An 18,984-nucleotide genomic window follows, 5' to 3' on the forward strand; every position below is an offset into this window, starting at 1 on the left:
TTCTGAAGAACTAAAGAATCTGTTATTTAGAAATAGCTATAGCTTCAAAAGCTATCATAAACAATTAAAATTAAAAATATCTGTAACTTGGAAAAGTTGATAAAAAGGAATAAAATGTTATCTCCTGTTATGTGCACTTATTTCTCAAACAACTCTGTAAGTTTTCTACAAAAAAGTATTGTAGTTGTTACTTATTCCCATTGTGTAAGTTAATAAAACTATTTGTTAACTACAGTTACTTTGCAAAGTTCTTCTTTTCTGTGCGCCGTAAAGTTTTGTTACTTTTCCGGCCTTTGTCCATTCCTGCGCCTCGTGTCATCTCCTTGTCAGACTGTTGTCGGCGTGTTTGCGAGCAAATCAACTTTGACAAATGAAATGATTACACAAGGTAAACAGAAAACACGTAATACAAACCACCTGTCAGAAGTTGGTGATGCCAAATACAACAACAACAAACCAGTAGTAAAAAAAAGAAAGACTCGAACAAAACCGAAAGCAAGCCAAGCGGCAAAACACGGTAGCGTTTTACAAGCGGAAAGCCAAAGGAATATTATCAACAGCAGCAGCAGCAACAAGAACAACAACAGCAACAGCAACTGTGGCAGCAGCAACTTAAAATGCCAAAACCAATGCCGGCTCCTCACCGAAAATCTATGGCTGCAAAATGGCAATGGCAACGGCAACACTTCCGTTTCCGCAGCTGCAGGCAAAACGTTGAGCAAACTCAACGGCAGCAACGAAACATAACAAAGCTTGTTAGTGTGTTGGTCCCTGTAGCATAGCGTAGCAGCAACAACACCACCACCAATAACAACAACATAAGGGAGTTGGCGTTAGGAGGTGGGGAAAAAGACTCTGGCCAGACATGAACAATGGCGACGAAACGTGCAAAATTTTAAACGCTTTTAATATTAAAGCGACTACACGATACACACAAAGGACGAAGAAGATTGCGTAGAGAGGGGCCGCAGTCGGGGCTGGGACCGGGACCTGAGGGTAGTCAGTGTTGGCATAGCCAACAAAATGCAACAAGGCAGTGGCAACAACAAAAACAGCAATACCAACTGTAACAACAACAAAGCATAACATTGCTGCTGGCATGCAAAGCCGCGACTGCATGAAAATGGCACGAAAAAAGCAAAATCAAAAGCAACCCACCAACAAACCCGATCCCTATCCAAAGCACAGTGTGGTATTGTCAGCATATAAGCAGCCAAAACAAAGTCTCATACATTTACGCTGCAGACATTTTTCTATATTAAAGGAGTAAAGTATTTCTGTTAATAAATGCTATTTTATACACACAAAAAGTACACCTCTTTTTACTTTTCATTCACAGCTCTGTATGGGCAATAAAGAGATATTTATATTGGAACTCATCATATCATGTTGGATCATTCAATGGTATTTATCTTACACTACCAAAGAGGACTAAAAGATATATGCATAAAACTCATTTGTTCAGATTATTAACTAAACATGATAAACCACTTGTCGTCACATGCAATCAAATAAATTATTACAGAAAAGAATTTGTTTATTTATTAAATGAAAATAGGAACTTCAAAAATTCATATTTATTGTCGATTTGAGCACATTCTCAGTTTTCAAAATTATCATTAAATTATGAATTATTCTTTAGATACAACATTTTTAGCGATCAAAAGCAGTAAGCCTTTAAGAAACTCTACTAAGAAAATGAATGATTCATTCACTTCCGCTCTTCATATATTTTAAAGAGCATTGAAGCCTAGACTGAAGACAACACCAATCCACATTACTTTCTATACTTTCTTAAAATAAATTAAATTCAAAATGTACGGCATGCATTACTAACGACTATAAACACCTCTAATTTCAAACACTACATAAAAATATTATAATGTCCTCATAAATAGTCCTTCAAATTAGATAAACTAAATATCCCACTGTTCCTACGACTACCTCCTGCACTGCAACAGTTTTCAGCCTGCATTTTCAGGCACCCTAGAAAATGGAGGATTCCTAGGCATGCTTAGGACTTGGCTAGTAGCCGTGTGGGACGAGTACACTGCCCTGGTCTCGCTCTCTGTGGCACTTCGTGACGAAAATGTTACGCTTAACTGGATTTTAAAATATTTATTGCAACAAATTATTTTGCTAGCTATGTACATGGCCGCATTCTTGTTCTTCTTCTTGCCGCTGTTGTCACTGTATTTAAGCATTTTTTATTGCCATTTAGCTTGTGGTTTAAACTACGTAGTTTTTGTGGCAGTTGGATTTGAGTTAAATTTCGGGCTGTTTTTTATCCCCTTTCGGTTTTTGTGGCTTTGACACAATTGCAGACAAATTGAGACATAAATAAATAAAAGCTATTAGAAGCGGTTTGTCAAGTAAAAGATAGTACTTATACAATTTAAAACACTGAAGAAATGTGTGCTAGCAAATACAAAATTTGCGAAAATACCAAAATCTGTTTGCAAATAAAATGATTTAAATCAGTCTTTAAGGTTCAGTGCTAATTGTCTGGAAGGCCAACTAATTTAAAGTTTCTGCCTATTAGCATGTCTATTAAGTATAATTATTTTTTTAATCAATACCCGGAGTCTTTTACCCAATTTATCAGCTTAGATCTCACAAATGGTTCGACCTACAGTTGTCAAACTTAAAATATTGACCCTCGGAATCCAAAACCTTTACGAGTTTGTTAAATTTTTATTAATTAATCATTTTTGCATTAATTGTGACCGAATCTTACACAAATGTGAATTCTGAAGAGCTGAAAAGTCTAAGCATTAGCTTTTTATTTTCTTGCAGTACAGTGTAATTAATTGGTTGCCCATATAAGCTATTATGAGAAATTGATTGCACAAGTCAGTGAACCACGACTAACAACAAAAATGACAGTGACCTGATAGACTGGTATAAAATCCATTAGCCACGTGAGAGAATTGAGACTTTTCCAATAGAGAAGAATGTTAACAAAGCTTCCATTTGTCTTTTTTATTCAGAGATTTAATTCATTGCTAATAATAATAATGAAAGCCCTAGCTTATGCTTTGAATAACTAAGATCACATTTTAAAGATCGTATCTAATAAATATATTTTTGCTGCTGATCAGACATTAAAAGATTTAATAAAATTTGAAACCTCTAACAATTCTAATTGTGGTTTTATTTGATAATGATCAAATATGATACTTGATTGACCTTTACATTAGGCGGCAATTAAAACAGAAACAAAAGAAATACAATATTAAAAAAAAAGGCGAGACATGATAAAAATAGAGAACCAATGGTTAAAGAGAACTAGAAGAATGCATATTGTAGGATCATGTTGGTAAGATATAGTTGAAACTTTTAATAGAAAATTAATTTGTTTTCCTGTTTAGATACTTTTTTAGCCAACAACGTTGTACCCAAGTTCAAATTTAAAAATGTTTATCAATTGCATTCAATCAATATTTATAAGTGATCATTCAACTAGATAATGTATAAGCCTTGATATGCCTTCACTTGTAGCTATCTGGAACCAAATATCAAATATATCATGGGTTGGCACTGCTGGCTCTCGTCTAAACATATCAACAAAGCATATGCCATTGTCAAAACCGAATCAAAATAAACACGCGCAAATGTCAGTTAATGTTCCAGCAAAGGTATTCAAGCGTTTAACTGTAAAGCATTTCCGTTTGGACGGACAAAACTATTTTTAATTACATTGTGAATTGGGCACGCAACGCTCCGACTCCGGCTCCCGGCGTCGCAGCAGCAAATACGAGTACACAAACAACTTTCAACCAAATGCGTTTTAACGCTTTGACGCTGACGGCCAGCAGCCGGCAAATGACAAAGGCACGAGGCACGGCAACATTTCGTGGCACGGACGAAAGCAAAAACGTCTCGAAATGGCGCAAAACTCTGAGTGCTTAGCACAAAACAAACTTTTATCGTTCAGCTGTCGCTTTAACTCGGTCGAATCGAACCACGATGACGTATAACCGTCCGCACAGTACAGAAACCGACGCACGACTGACTGATTGTGGCCTCCATTGGTGGAAATGTGTGGCACTGTGCGGCACTGAGTGGCGCCTTTGGCCCGCCAAGGACTTCGTGTCATTTCGGTTATCGGGCTGCTTCGTGCGTCGTTCGTGCTTCGTCGCTTCGTTGTTTTCGAAATTCGAACTTCTTTTTGGTAGCACAGAAGAGAGCGCAAGAGCGCCATTGGAAGTGGTTTGGCGTTCATTTTGTGCATTATGGTGGTGGGTGATGGGCGGTGAACGGTGGGTGGTGGGTGGTTTGGCGCTTGAAGGTGAAGGTAGTAGATGCAGCTATGGGCAGGCTGTTGAGCATTGGGTTGCTTAGCAGCGTGGAATAATAGTTGCGCTGTTAAGCGCTGATAAGCGTGTCGCCACCAACTGGTTGGAACGTACGCTGACCACTCGATCAAAACTTCGAGTCAATTAAACCCACTTGAAATAATCTCGTTCCGATCAATACTATATGTTATAGTTTATCTGTTACAAATTTGAAAAAGTTTTATGCGCATGCCAAATTGAATTAGGGATTTATGAAAATACAAATTAAATCAAACATTTACACAAACAATACTGCTCAGATTACAACTGAAATAATAGAAAATATTAGACCTAGGGAATATCGTTTGTACGCAACGCCCCAATTGTAAGAGGAGTAAACAAAAAACTAATTATCACAACTCAATATTATTTTAATTAAAAATACATTTTAGGATGTTAACAAACGATGCATTTTATTACCAATTTCTTTTTCATACAGCCTTGAGAAACTATGTACATTTAAATTTAGCTTACTTTAAATAAACACACACATACATACATATTCAAAACTACTGTATGAATTGGCTTATCTGTCAAGGCGCACAGAAATATGAATGCTGCGGCTTTAGGAACCACAACAAAAATATTCCATACACGCAATGCTGGCTGCCATCGCTTAGATAAACATAAAGCTTGCAAACTTAAAACTAAGTGGGCCCACAAGTCCAAACACCGAATGAAAACAACAACAACTGAGAGCATAAAATAAAATAGCTTAAATGGTATTGTTTCAAATGAGCAACCGAAAAAAAACATCAACAAAAAAGCAGACAAAAATGAAACTCAAGCCAAATGATTTGGTCTGGCAGTCTGGCCCAGCAGGATGGCATGGCAGGGACGTGGGCTAAGCATAAATGGTGCTGAAAACTGTGAACAAGTCCCGTCATGTGTACCGTTCCGAAATATTTAAAGCAACTGGCAACTGAAGGTTCTGGATGCTGCTGTTGTTGAAGCTTGACCAACATTTTATCAAAAAATGGCAACAGTTTTGCAGCCGACCTAGCCCTCGACCACCCTCGGCGCAGCATCATTTTTCACTTGACGCTGCTGTTGGCCTTCACAGGGCATCACAAAATAAAGGACTAACAGTTGGACACTCACACACACACACACACACACGATGTTGAGAATGATGATGGCGACGACGAGCAACAACGTTGACAAACGGCGCATCAGTCACAGGGCCCATAAGTAAAACTTGGGAAGGGGGATGGGAGATTACGGAAGGTGGGGAAGGTGGAAATCCGTCTAGTGGCCGTCGGCTGTGTGCATGTCACATCCATATCAAAGCGCATTAAAACGTATTTAGACGCTTAACTCCAAGTGTGCCATTTACAAATACAAGGCATTCGACATTTATCTTTTAAAGCAAACTCTGTTACAAAAGCCTAACAAAATACATAAATGAAAATGTGGAAACATTTTAATGAAAAAATATGTAGTTTTATAAAATACTCGACACAATAAATTCATTTTACAATAAATTTTTGTTGTTACATATTTTAATTCAAAATTCAGAAATAAGATAAGGAAGTTAGAAGAACATCCTAAATATTTTCATTCCGATTTTAGACCACGCATTTTCATCTCACAAAGATGCACAAAAAAGCTTCGCTCTTATCACTTATCGCAATTTAAAGAGCAATATCCTAAGTTTAAAAGAGTTTTAAAGCTACGCACAAATATGTAAACTGCAAGTGTAGCTAAAATTGGAAATCCTTCATAGTGGTAGAAAATAATTGAAAAAAAAAACCAATAATACAATTACTTTAGACAAGGAGTAGTCAAAATACGTGTAGTTGGTTTGATTTCTTGTGTTTGACTTTGCTTAATCAACTTAATATTTAAGAGCCGTCTCAGCTGTTTTTTGAAATGTTGCACCACTTCTCGCTATAAAGCGAAACAATAAGCAGCTCTGAAAACAAATCCTTTGACTATCAAATCTGTGTGACGCCCCAAGGATCAGCATTTAGCTGCATTTCAGAGCTTGATGCCAGGCTTCAGCTGCTGCTGATGCCCCACCAAAAACTGCGGGCATTAAATGAAAGTTTGCTATTTCCATTCTCGGTTTTTTCTTTTTTTTTTCGCCTCTGCTCGGCGCAATTGGCGTAAATTGCTAACGAACGTGGCGAAGGGGGTGGGGTGGCATGTTCTACTTGTAGTTTTCTTGGCTCAGACTGCACCCAACGGCACTCAAGTGGCAAGTGTCAATTGATTCCCAGGGAGTGGCTGCCCGAGGCAGCTCTGTGGGTGTCTTGAACATTTTGGATGCCTGCCCCTTACTGCTTAAAGCGCATTAGCCAAAGCAGCGAGAGGAAAGCTGATTGCATTAAGAGCGTAAATTGCTGCTAAAATGCAAGAGCTTAGCAAATATGCGTGAAAGACAAAAGACAGAAAAGCGAACAGCAGTACTACAGTGAAAAAGCGAAAACAATCGAAACCAAAAATGTAGTCGACAGAGGGGTCCACACACCCACACACACAAAAGAAGAGGGAATTTACAGTCATTCTTGTGGCACTGACAACTGTCCAAAATGGTCGAATGATAGCAAACAAAAAAATCACAAAGTACTTAGCTAGCCATATGCCTTTGCTTCCTTCCTAACTGTATCTGCAGTTGTGCAATATTTTGTCAATTCTTTGTGTCCAACGTTACGTAACTTGGCCAAAATGTCCTTTGTAGTTTATGCAAATACGTAAACGACCTGCCTTGCAGCTTATAAGCACACACACAAACAGCCATCTGCAGATTTGTACAATCTGATTTCTGTTGCTAGCAAAGTCAAAGTATTAGTAAAGGGCTGGCCCAATGGCTCTCCATGGGCTCTACCGCTCACTGAGCTTGCAATGTTACCGAGAGCCTTGCAGTTCATCAAATATTTCACCGGACTTTGCAGGCAAAGTTACAAGTCATGTGCATGAAAAATATGATACCCAACATTTGAAAATATGTTTACACTCGTATTTTCAAGCTTTAGCCTAACTAAGCATTGGAAAAATGTCTGTTGAAGCAGTTTTAACATTTTTCTAACTACAGCAAAAACTGAATTTATGATTAAACTTAACAATTTATATGTCAGAAACTATGTTGCAAAGGTATTAAGTAAATTAGCCGCAGATTCTCTGTTTGCCTTCTGTACATTGTTTCCTTATATTCTTAGTATATGTATAAATGTATATATGTACGTACGAGTATGTATTAAAAGCTTCTCTAGCTTGGGGTTGCCATCAAAACAAATCAAACCAGATGTCGGCAAAAAATACACACAAAAGAACAAACCAGCAAACAAATTTAATAGCTTAGAACGTTTTTCTTTGTCTAGTTGTAGGTCCTTCAAACATCTAAACCTGGTATTCGGAGAGAATGGAAATAAATGTAAGAAATTGAAAAAATACTGCCCATTTTCTAAACCTGCCAACATTCTGTTTGATTTTCACATTGGTTATATTTTCACACTCAATGCCTTACCCCATAATACTCAGCTCATTCCTCAGCTGTCTAGCAATCGGTTCCAGTCCTAAAATAACACACAATTCCCCATCCAAAATGAAACTCTTCAAGTCAAATAAAAATAAATATAGGCAACATTTCTCCCGCCCACACAAATAAATCAAATTAATGTGTACTTAATATTTCCCATTAAATTTTTATTACTTGCCTAGCCCCTCACAAATGCGCTCACACACACACACTCGTACACAACGGATACGTGCACATACCAAGGGATATTTCGGCTATCCAGGTACATAAATTGGATAAGGCGCTAAGCCGTTCGAGGGCCTCCAAAGTAAAATATGTCAATTGGTTACAAGTGAGCAAGTTAGTTGGCAGGGTGTGCATAATTTGTGACTGTACTTTGGTGTTTTATGCGCTCAATGGCGTAAATAAATCGTTGACGCTTGTTCCAAATGCTGTGTAAGGCTAGGCGCTGTGTAAAAACTGAACTTTGGAGCAAAACGCAGTTTCTGTTAAACAGGACTAACAAATATTGATTCTCAAACGAAGAGCTTTCAATTCAAACGTATTGAATATTGATCATTTTTTGAGGCAATCAATTTGCAAGCGCAATATTCCATTCTATACTACTTCATTTATTCAATCAGTTGTTGGAGTACAATCATGAGATGAGCATTTCAATTGTGTTTCCAGTTTTACTTTAAAGAGATTTTCTATCCATATGTTATAAAATAGACCTATTTCGTGGTTTAAGAATAAGCAACTGCAGTTAATATTATGTTTTCCTAATGAAAATAATTGTTTATTTGCGGGCCTATTAACGACTCTCACATGTCTTTGCTTTGCATCGCCGGGTGGCAAAGAAAATGTTATTAAAAACTAATCAATAAGTTTAAAATTTATTTCCTATTTTTTTTATTTCATGGAAATTCATCCCTAGATACAAACTAATTTTAATTAGATTTAAGGTAAACGCTTAAATATAATTGACAAGAAACAAGCTTGTATTTATTGCTGTTAACAATTAAATTATTGTTGCGATTAAAAAAGGAAACAAAATGATTTTAACTCGCTTTTATAGCAAACCAACTATTGAAGACTGCTGCACGATTTTCTACATTTGGCAGAAGGTAACTACCTGAATTCGGTTCAACATCAATGGTGCCAGGATAGGCAACGACAGCAGACCTCCACCGAATTCAGTCCGAAAAAATCCTTCGCCTTTTGTGGTTTTCTGATGCTCATTGCAGCGAGTTATGTCGGCCATTTCCTTTAGCTTTCACAACTCAACACGCCAACACCAACACCAACTTCCTCTGGTCGCAGCTCCCCCTTCGATGTGTGCCTTCCTCTTGGCCAGCTCCGCTAGCTTGCTCGTCGGCTTTCAATTCTATTCAATTGCTACCAATTTACTGCCATTTTGTGGCTTTTAAGCGCCGATACTGTTGCATATTTCTCGGACCTTTTCCTTCTATTACGGGTACCTTTGTTCAGCATCTGAGCTTTGTGGCAAGTGATTTATGCCAAGGTGGATCGCTCGGCGGCTATCGGTGCATTCATAATTGTGTGCAGAGCCTGAATTTTGAAACGCAAAATGCAAATTTTCATCCATCCCACTCCCTGTTCGAATATGTGCTGTCTATCAAAATGCGTTGAATGCAACAGGAAATGTCAAACACTTCGAACGAGCAAAACAATAAATTCAAATGGGTGTGGGTTGGATGTGGAAGGCCGTCCAATATTAGCATTGTCTGTTTGTGCTTACTGTGTATTGTTATCATTGCCATTGTCAATGATAATAACAAAAGCAACACCAACAGCATCAAACATTTTAGCAAAAACAATGAACACAACCTAAACGGCAACAATACCAGGCAGTCAGTACAAATAATATCAATACTGGTGTAGATATAACAGCGACTTTATGAGTCATACGAGTATACGAGCAGGCCAGTGGCATAGCCAGGAATGTAAACGATAAATGGGAAAGAAAGGGAAATACGAGTACGAATAAAGAAAGAAGAATTTGAAATACCAGAAGCACAGAAAAATAATAGAAATAATATAAAAATTATTGTTTCAATATTTATATAAAATAATTATGTATTATAATTAATACTTTACTGCATGTTTTTAATATATGAATGTTTTGTTGCAAAGAGTTACATTTTAATTCTAATTTTCTCTTCTCTTCTTTCCAACTGTGATCTTCAAATAACCGAAATCTTTAAATCAAAATCCAGCAACAAATTGTAGCTTTTTTTCCACAATCAATCGGAACTGCTAGTCTAGTATTTAGACTCGCATTCTGTTTCTTTTCTTAAAGTCGAATACTATATTAGTAGACTTAATGCTTTGCTCTTAAATATATTCATAGGGAGCAGAATATTAGCTATTCTATTGCCATTTAATTGCCTGCATACAGTACTAATACCTATAATAGAGCATATAGATCCCTCCTGTACAGTCACAGCTACGCCACAGTGCGCCGCTTCATGCATTTATGCAACAGCAAACCTTTTGCTGGCAATGTGCAACACATGCATAAATTAAACTATGTACGAAAGACAGTCGTAGCCAGTTGAGTGCGATGGTGTGCATGTTTTCCATTATCAATACAGACAGGCATTATCACTACATTGGCGCGCAGGGGAGGGGGAGAGTGTGGGGGAGGGGCATGCATAAAACATGTCTCGGCAGCGTGGCAGCAAATTGAATCAATAATATCCAATCATGGGTTAACAATACGAATTGATTTCTAGCAGCCATGCAACAAGAGACGGCGCCGTACTGTCTCCCTGCATGCAAACAGAACAGACGTTAGATGCTAACAACAACAACAATATCAGTAATAACAACACTAAAGCGCTACGATTCTCACTTCACTGCCAGTACCTTTCCCTGGACAACACATCTTAGAAGAGCTCATGTAAATATTAATTAAGTTTTGGGCACTGGCGGCATTATAAACCGGTAGCAGCACTAGCAGCAGCAGAAGCAGCATCTTGGAGCCATCGGCAGTTCAGGTCCTGAATGGAAGCGTCTGTTACTCAGTTAGTCCGGCGATGCTTACCTTGGCCTTTTGTTTAATCAACTTATGTTCTTCTGGCATACTCGAGGGCGTCATTGCATTTAATTAGTTGACAAAGAGTTGCATTTAATTTGACACTAATTTGTTGAATGCATGTTATGAGCTTTTTGTTTGCTGTTGTGTTGTGATTGACAGGAACTGCCGTTGATTGATTGAAGCGTTGATTTAATTAAATATTTAGCTACATAAACATATAAATGCATTGTTTCTCCAATTGTGACAGTAAACATATGTTGCTCAACTTGTAGTTGTCGCTTGAGATGATAAGTATCATGAAAATAGCAGCCACACGACACTGCTCTCAAATAAAGTTGACCAAATATAAGTATAAGGCAAAGTCTACGACCATTACAAGCTGTCTTGAATTGAAGGTTTACGATGGAGACGCGATGGAAATTCACATATGATCGAAGAGTCAATTATATTTGGAAGTTTAGAAAGTCAGGCTTCTCGAATTATATACATTTTAGTCTACATTTCCAAGAGAGTAAAAAGTAAGATAGTAAGAAGAGACATTCTTCAATGCTTTTGATTAGATGCTATGCTACCACTATAGTTTTTATTTGGTCTAACACCCTTTCTACTACTACTTTGCATTTTCAGTGAGTTATAAAGCCAAATGGTATACATTTTACAAATATATATGCATTTGATTATCATTATGCAGTTACACTTACGTATAAAGCAAAATGTAATTTTTACGACATTCCCCAAAAATATATGATTATACTCTAGAATCTCATGATACAGTGATACCGAAGGTATTGTAATTTTTAGAATTGTGTAACAATTACGTCTGGCTATTACAAAACAAAATTTTGACCCTTAAACATTATCCGAAAACTTAGATATTTAGTGGCGTATTCCGAATGTCGCTATGGAAATCACCTGGGAGCTCATACTCCGGTCGCGACTCATCTACACCATCGACAAAGATCATGATCATCGCCAGAGTTGGGCGCAAATTCTCCGGCATGTGTCCATTGTCGCCATTCAATATGACAATGCACGGCTTGCCGGTGATCAGAGAGGGCAGCATGCGCGTCACATACTGCACCAGTCGATGGGCATTCTCCCGTCGCGAATCCAACGTGAGCAGGCCCGACGGCCAGCGATCCTCATGGCAGCGATCGACCATCAGGTTCACCAGATGCATGGGGCAGCCACAGGCACGAAGTCCCTCGCGCACCAACATGTGCATGGCCGAGTCTGGAGTGGAGATCAAGCTGCCCCAAGTCCGGACTCTGGCCAGAGGCAGACTGCCGCCCCACTGCATCACGGCGTAACGATCGAGCTGCTCGCCAATGTTTCGGATCAGTGGATTCGTGGAGCGCAGAGCCGCTATATAGTACTGCAACAGTTCGAGTTCCCGCCGCTGCACATCAATGCGCATTTCTTGGTGGGTCTGCATGTCCTTGAGCTCAGATATTTCGTTGATTTGCGACTGCACCATCTCACGCAGCTCGAACACGCAGTTGTGGGAGGCGAGTTCATCCTTGGGAACCTTCATGCCGCAACCCTTCGTGCACACAACCACCACCTTGGGATTGTGCTCACAAGCGATCACATGAGCACGAAATTCGTCCAGCGGCAGGAGAGCGCTGCAACCATTTTCGGCAAAGCAGCAGCGGATCTTTAGGCGCGCCAGCATATTGCGCATTAGGCGGGAGGCTCCTATTAAATGACTGGGCGACAGCTCCAGACGATCGACAGGACAGATGTGCTTCTGTTTCAGCCACTTTTCGATGCAGGCACGACAGAAGGCGTGCTCACAGCCCGAGGCTTGCACGGGATCCTCCAGGACGTCGGCGCATATGGGACAAATGAGCTCCTCATCGACATGGCCAACAATGCAGCTGAGATCGTAGCCCATGCTTGTTTGTGTTAACTAAAAATGCTGTGATGATTTCACTGCGAGAATTACTGCGATCTTTTAAAGTGCATGGAAAACCCTTTATGCTCGTCACCTACCACGAAAGTGTTGAAAACGAAAAACTAGATTTTTGTACTTTATAATCGAAATGTAAAATGAGCGAAGTAGTTGATTAAATTGTCAAAATACTGCTGATAAATGATTGAAATGCTACTGTTATCTTGATTTACTTTTTCAATTCATTATAAAGTGCATTGTTCCCCTGTTTAATAGTTTAAATATCTATCTATTACTTCTTCTACAATTGCTCTTCGTAGTATTGAACTTGTAAGTATTTATCTACTCTTCAGTTAGCTCTTTTCTATTATATAGAATGTGGGATAAAGTCTACTTTTTAATTTCAATAACAAGGCTAGGTTAAGATGTAAAGTTCGCCACTTATCATTACATTATTATTTACTGAGTAGCATTTACATTTTAGCAAAAGTTACAAGAAACAAGAAAAGTATGTATTCAAATAAAAAAGTATAAGTATCAACAGATTGCTGTTCATGCACCACAGTACGTATGAGTAATAAGCCCTCAAGTGTGTCTGACGAAACTTTGGGCGCATTAACATTTGTAAAATTTTACGATAATTACGCGGCAATTAGTTGATGCACACGACGTAAATATCTATAGAAATTGAATATATAGTATATGCAGAAGCTCGCAACCAGGCCACACTTGGCTTCGTGTTAAATGTGATATGCAAAGCTTCTGCCAGTAACTTGTAATGAATATTGCGTAAAGTTTTGTGTCACTTGGCAGTGCGCCATTCTGGAAAAGTTTTCGCAAATTAAATTTTCGCGCTATGATAATTTTAATGGCCGTTTTATTCACAAAACTTGGCACAGCGGAACAAAATGCGATAGGTACTGAAAGGGCCTGGTCAGTTTAATGAATATTTTCAATAAGCATAATGACAAGTAATATGGAGATCTAAATTATCTAATGCTTGCACATTTGGGCAACATTCCCAACATGAATTTTTAGTTTATTTATTTCATAGTAAGAGGATTTAATAATTATTTGAAACGTAAGGCAACACAAAATGAAATTTCAAACCAAATTTCGCATTCACATGCTAAGTAATGAAAAGTAATTGGCCTGAGCATCACAAATATTGAAACGAGTATTCTAAAGTAATCACTATTCTTATAACATTTTGGGCAGCTGCAATAATAAATAGAACTAGGGGAGACTTTTGAATAGTAGCTTTAGATTTTACTATCACAGTGATACTGAATTGATTATTGCTATTGTTTTCAAAACAGTCATTGCAGTCTCTAAAATCCACAGTTCTTAATAATAAACAGAATGGCAGCCCCACAACTTTTAAAAGTCTTAGCAAACATGCACAAATTTTAAATTATTCTGTTTATTGTCATTTCTATACACACCTCTATGATGTGCAGCCCGTCTTTATTTCATACGAAACTGACACCAAACTTAACAACAACAACAACAACAATAATACTTGTTTAAGACATTTTCTTAAGACACTTGAATTTGCCAGGCCGTGAAAACCCTTTTGCATATTTATGGATACCCCAACTGTTGCGGAAGTTATGCAAATTGCAAAACTTACGCCACAACATCGGCAGTAGTAGCTGCCAACTGTTGTCGTCTTTGGCAAACAAATTTACAGAGTTCTATTTAAAAAGGGAAATTTAAACAAATTAACTGCGAATGCAGAGACGAAAACAAATAAATAAAGTCGATCGGGGAGCATTCCTCACATATCAACACCCTACCCGGCCAGTGTATGAATATCAAATTTTGAACAAGCATGCTTGTGAAAACATATTGTCATGTCAAAATATTTACTCTACACATTTGTATGTGCGTAACCGAGAGTAGTTTTAAAAGTAATTGTAGTTGAATATTCAATAATTCAAAAGAGCTTGCAGTTCTTCGATAAAATTCATTATATATGTATGTATGTATTGGGTATACGTTTTCAAATAAGTGGCACTTCACTTTATTTTAATCGCATTTACGCTTCAATAATTTCTGTAAAATGGTAAGTGGAAGAAATTAATTTGCGCTGGTGAAACGGAATTTGTTATTTGTTTCATATAAGCGGCAAATCGGCTTGAAACTTTAAATGTTTTTTTTTTTTGTTATTTATAAAATTCAACAGAAAAATACAAGTCCTTGACTATATTCTAGTTGTTGCTGTGGTGGTTAAACATCCACACATATTCCTTAGCATTGGTTGTTTTACATTAGATAAAATTTCAGTTATGGGTCTTTTTTCAATTGTAGTTCGATTCAAATGCCTCTATTTTCGCTAAAAAGCGCTTATAGGTGATGAATGGTAATCATACAATAACTGTTTGAATAATCTTGCTGAGTTTTTTTTATTAAACCGATTAATATTCAGCCCAACCAGATACGTGTGTATGTATTGGAACATGGACTTAACATGTGGCCGGGATATTTGGTTTTAAATTACATTTTGTGTTGCCATCCGTTTAAAATATTAAATTTCATATGCTGCTTGGCTGTCACTCCGCATTATCTATTGTGTGCAATTTTTGTGACAACTGTACTTTTTATACCCTGTACCCAAAGGGTACAAGGGTATATTAGTTTTGTGCGAGTGCACATGGAACAGACAGAAGGAGGCTTCGTAGACCCCACAAAGTATATATATTCTTGATCAGCATGACAAGCCGAGTCGATATAGCCATGTCCGTCTGTCCGTCTGTCCGTCTGTCTGTCTGTCTGTCTGTCTGTATGAACGCAAGGATCTCCGAAAGTATAAGAGCTAGAATAACCAAACTTGGTATACAGATTCTCCTGAGACCGAGAAAGGACGAGTTTGTTCATTTTTTCTGATCCACCCCCCCACTCCCCCCCTATTACCGATTTTCTATAACTCCCGTAATTCTTGGAATTTTGAACTAAAATTTGGTAGTTACATTAGATTAGTAATTATATATCCGTATACCAAGTTTAATTATGATAGAATGATCGGAAAGAAAGTTATAGCCATATAACCAGGCCCAATGCACACATACATACATATGTACAAGTACACAAACACGCATAAGGCACGATTCTGATATAAATGTAAATGTATGTATGCATGCATGGAATATTTTATATTTAATTAATTAATATTTAGTTAATTAATTAAATTAATTTAGTTAATTAATTTAATTAAATTAATTAATTAATTTAATTACTTTTTTGTGGGGTGGTACAGGGTATTTAAGAGTTGAGCCTGCTCGACTTTAGCATTCCTTTCTTGTTATTTCCATGTGTTGCTGTTGGGCATTCGTCCTTGTTGCTGTAGATGGTTTATGCATCGCAATTTCATTTTGTTTGCAATGAAAATGACCACAGCAAAAGTTGTTGGAAGTTTTTCTTTGCTTATCTTAGCAGACAGTGAAAACAGCTGGCACAGTCTATGTTGTCCGTTTTTTTTTTTTATTGTTATTCTTGTGTTGTTGTTGTGCTGTTGTTGCCTCTGCTCTAGTTTTAGTTTAGTTTGGCAATGCATATTTTGCATTTAGTTTGGCCGCAGGAAATGAAATGCTGTCAAGTAATCCATAAATTTGAGTTTGTAGCTCGGTAAGAAATGAATAAAAAAGTGTTGTGAATGAAGTTGAGAAAACTTACGTAACTTATTATTATTGCAAGCTCGGACAGAAAAATCTTCAACAGTGGGTCTAATTATTAAATAGAAAGATGCTCTGCAGTAAAATGTAATAAAAATGTTCCTATGTTCGTTCTTGGCTTTTCGGTTAACGAGAAATTTATCAAACAGCAAAGCAGAAAACATATCAATTACGAAGTATTCATAGGTCTTGCAGGATTTAATTGCTTTTTTGTTTCAATATAAGCATTATCTGTCAGGCCTCAGTTTTTTGCAAATTAATACTTTCCAGTAGCAACCTGTGATTGATATGGCTTCGTATTTTCTACTGTTTTATCAAATTTAGAAGAAACTTAATGTTACAGAACTCAGTACTAAATAATCAGTTAAAAATGAAGTCGTATATTTATAAAATGATAGTTTTTATTCATAAAATAGTAATAAACTCCTATATTCATTTGCTACCTGTAGAAGAACAAAGACAATTTATTAGCCAATCAGACTTATTTCATGAAAAAGAAAAACACGATCTGTATAATCGCTGTATACTTGTTCTCTGCGTTGTATGTTGATTTAAATAATAAAATGTTGTTATCTATTCTGCATTCATTCCACAACTAGAAGTATTTGAACTAGAACTAAGCTTTGTATCCCTCTTTTTTGAACTCCCCCTTCAATTCAATAGCCGTCAGCTAAACAAACCGCAAACAAGTCAATTATCTTATTAAAAACCATTTCCTTATATGCTTGCCATGCTAAACTGTTCGTTCAGCTTTCAAGCTAAGGATATACTCGTACTTGTTGGAGGAAGCCACGTCTCAGCTGGCCGGCACGTATCGCTTTACTTAACTTCAACTCATTTCCGCTACTCACATGACTTTATGTAATAACAGCCAAATAAAATTATCTTATCAGCCACTGATGTGTCCTGTGTCCTGCGTGTATATTGCGTGTTCTGCGTATGTGTGTGTGAGCTAATTTTATTACATAAAACTTGTGCTTATTGCGTTGTCCGTGGTCCGAGCTACACTTGCTAGCGTTGGGAAAAAATTGCACGTCCTGGTCATACAGAGTGGACGTGACCGCTTGGAGGACATGTACACATGTCCTGGTTCATGTCCATTTTCACATTCACGTTCTCCATGGAATGTACACAGCTTAGAATAACAACAGCAATGTCAACGACGCGGCAATGCCAACAGCCAAATGACAGTTATTCATGGTAATTTTTTTGAATATTTGCCGAAGGAGTAAAATGAATAGAAATAGGGCGGCTGTTGCTATTGTCGAGCCACTATGAAAATTGGAGGTGCAATTACTAACTAGAGGATGATGGCAAGTTCTGGGAGTACTACGAAAATGTACTCTTGTGATAGTATGCTGTGTTTCCAAGCCTTTTGAAATCAGTACTGTATAATTTATTAGAGAAAATATGGTTTAGTGGGTTAGTATTATTTGTAAAATGTATTCCTTTTTCTTTTTTTTTTTAATGGGATCGGGCTTTTATAGTTGTAACAACATTTCCGCATAATGATTAATTATTTTATGAATCTAGTTTTTGTTTCTAAATATTTAAGTTCCATATTTTTTCAAAGTTGTTTTCATTGTATCTATCTTTTAAAACCATTTAAAAACCCATATATTGTTGAGAAGCAGAACTATAAATTATTATATTTAAGTAAGAATTAATTAGGTATGACCGAACATGGTAGCAAACATTTAATTTATTCAACGCCATTAAAAAGTTCGTTACCATATTTAAAATGTCATTAAATATGGAATTGTTGTCAGTGCTTTAATGGATGTTGCCTGCTGGTAGGATAATGGGAAATCAAATGTTTGCAGATCGATACACTTAGTTTATTCAAACCAAGTACATCTAATCAATTTAGATCTCTAATGATCTCATAACATTTCTGGATTACATAGAACATTCCCATGTTCTTACTACTTACAATATGGAGGCACACACACACACATAGACATTTTCCACACCGGGAAGCGGAGTGCGCGCAACTCGAGGCAATTGTGGCACGTACGCTTTCTGCAATGAAATGACAACGACTAAGCCAACAGCAACGACAACAACAAGAGCAATGGCAACAACATATAAATATGTATGTAAATGCAAATAAACGTACATTTTGTGGTAAACATTTGAAGCTCGTTACGCACACACACGCACGCATTCGATGATGCTGCGTTTACCAAAGCGGAAGTGTTGATTTTCATTAAATAGCGTTAGTTCAATTGGAAAAATATTCTTGTTGTCGATTTGCATGAGTGAGTGTGTGTGTGCAAGTGAGAGCTTTGCTTATTAAATTAGCCTGCCTCACTGCCTGCTTTCGGTATTTGTTTTGGCTTTTTTCGGTTCCTTGTTACCTTATCGAAACTAAGTCACATGAAAATTTCTGATAAATTTCAATGTGCTTCATTAGAGTGTGTCAAACAAAAGCCAATAACATGCCTAAATTGTGTGCACAAATTTATGAATATAGGAAAGTGTCGAATTTAATTATTTTAAAGCAATTATGCATTTTGTGAAGGCAATAAATTTTCAGAACTATAAATCATGTA

General features: G+C 37.2%; 2 protein-coding genes across 4 annotated transcripts in view; both read right to left on the reverse strand.

Moving 5' to 3' along the window:
• LOC115626525 (Down syndrome cell adhesion molecule-like protein 1 homolog) overlaps nt 1-18,984 on the reverse strand; it is a 149,938-nt gene that overhangs the window by 59,323 nt on the left and 71,631 nt on the right. The gene's annotated exons all lie outside the window — the stretch shown is intronic.
• On the reverse strand, nt 11,623-12,905 carry LOC115626526 (E3 ubiquitin-protein ligase NRDP1). The gene is made up of 2 exons (XM_030521908.1): nt 12,857-12,905; nt 11,623-12,782 (listed from the first exon to the last, which is right to left on the reverse strand). The coding sequence occupies exon 2, from the start codon at nt 12,756-12,758 to the stop codon at nt 11,730-11,732; it is 1,029 nt and encodes a 342-aa protein (XP_030377768.1). The 5' UTR covers nt 12,759-12,782; nt 12,857-12,905; the 3' UTR covers nt 11,623-11,729.

The sequence above is a fragment of the Scaptodrosophila lebanonensis genome, unplaced genomic scaffold (assembly GCF_003285725.1).
Source record: "Scaptodrosophila lebanonensis strain 11010-0011.00,11010-0021.00 unplaced genomic scaffold, SlebRS2 tig00000085-arrow-pilon, whole genome shotgun sequence".
Classification (NCBI taxonomy): domain Eukaryota; kingdom Metazoa; phylum Arthropoda; class Insecta; order Diptera; family Drosophilidae; genus Scaptodrosophila; species Scaptodrosophila lebanonensis.

Excerpts from the sequence above, each read along its gene's own strand:
- LOC115626526 (XM_030521908.1), bottom strand. The coding sequence starts at position 12,758 with ATGGGCTACGATCTCAGCTGCATTGTTGGCCATGTCGATGAGGAGCTC.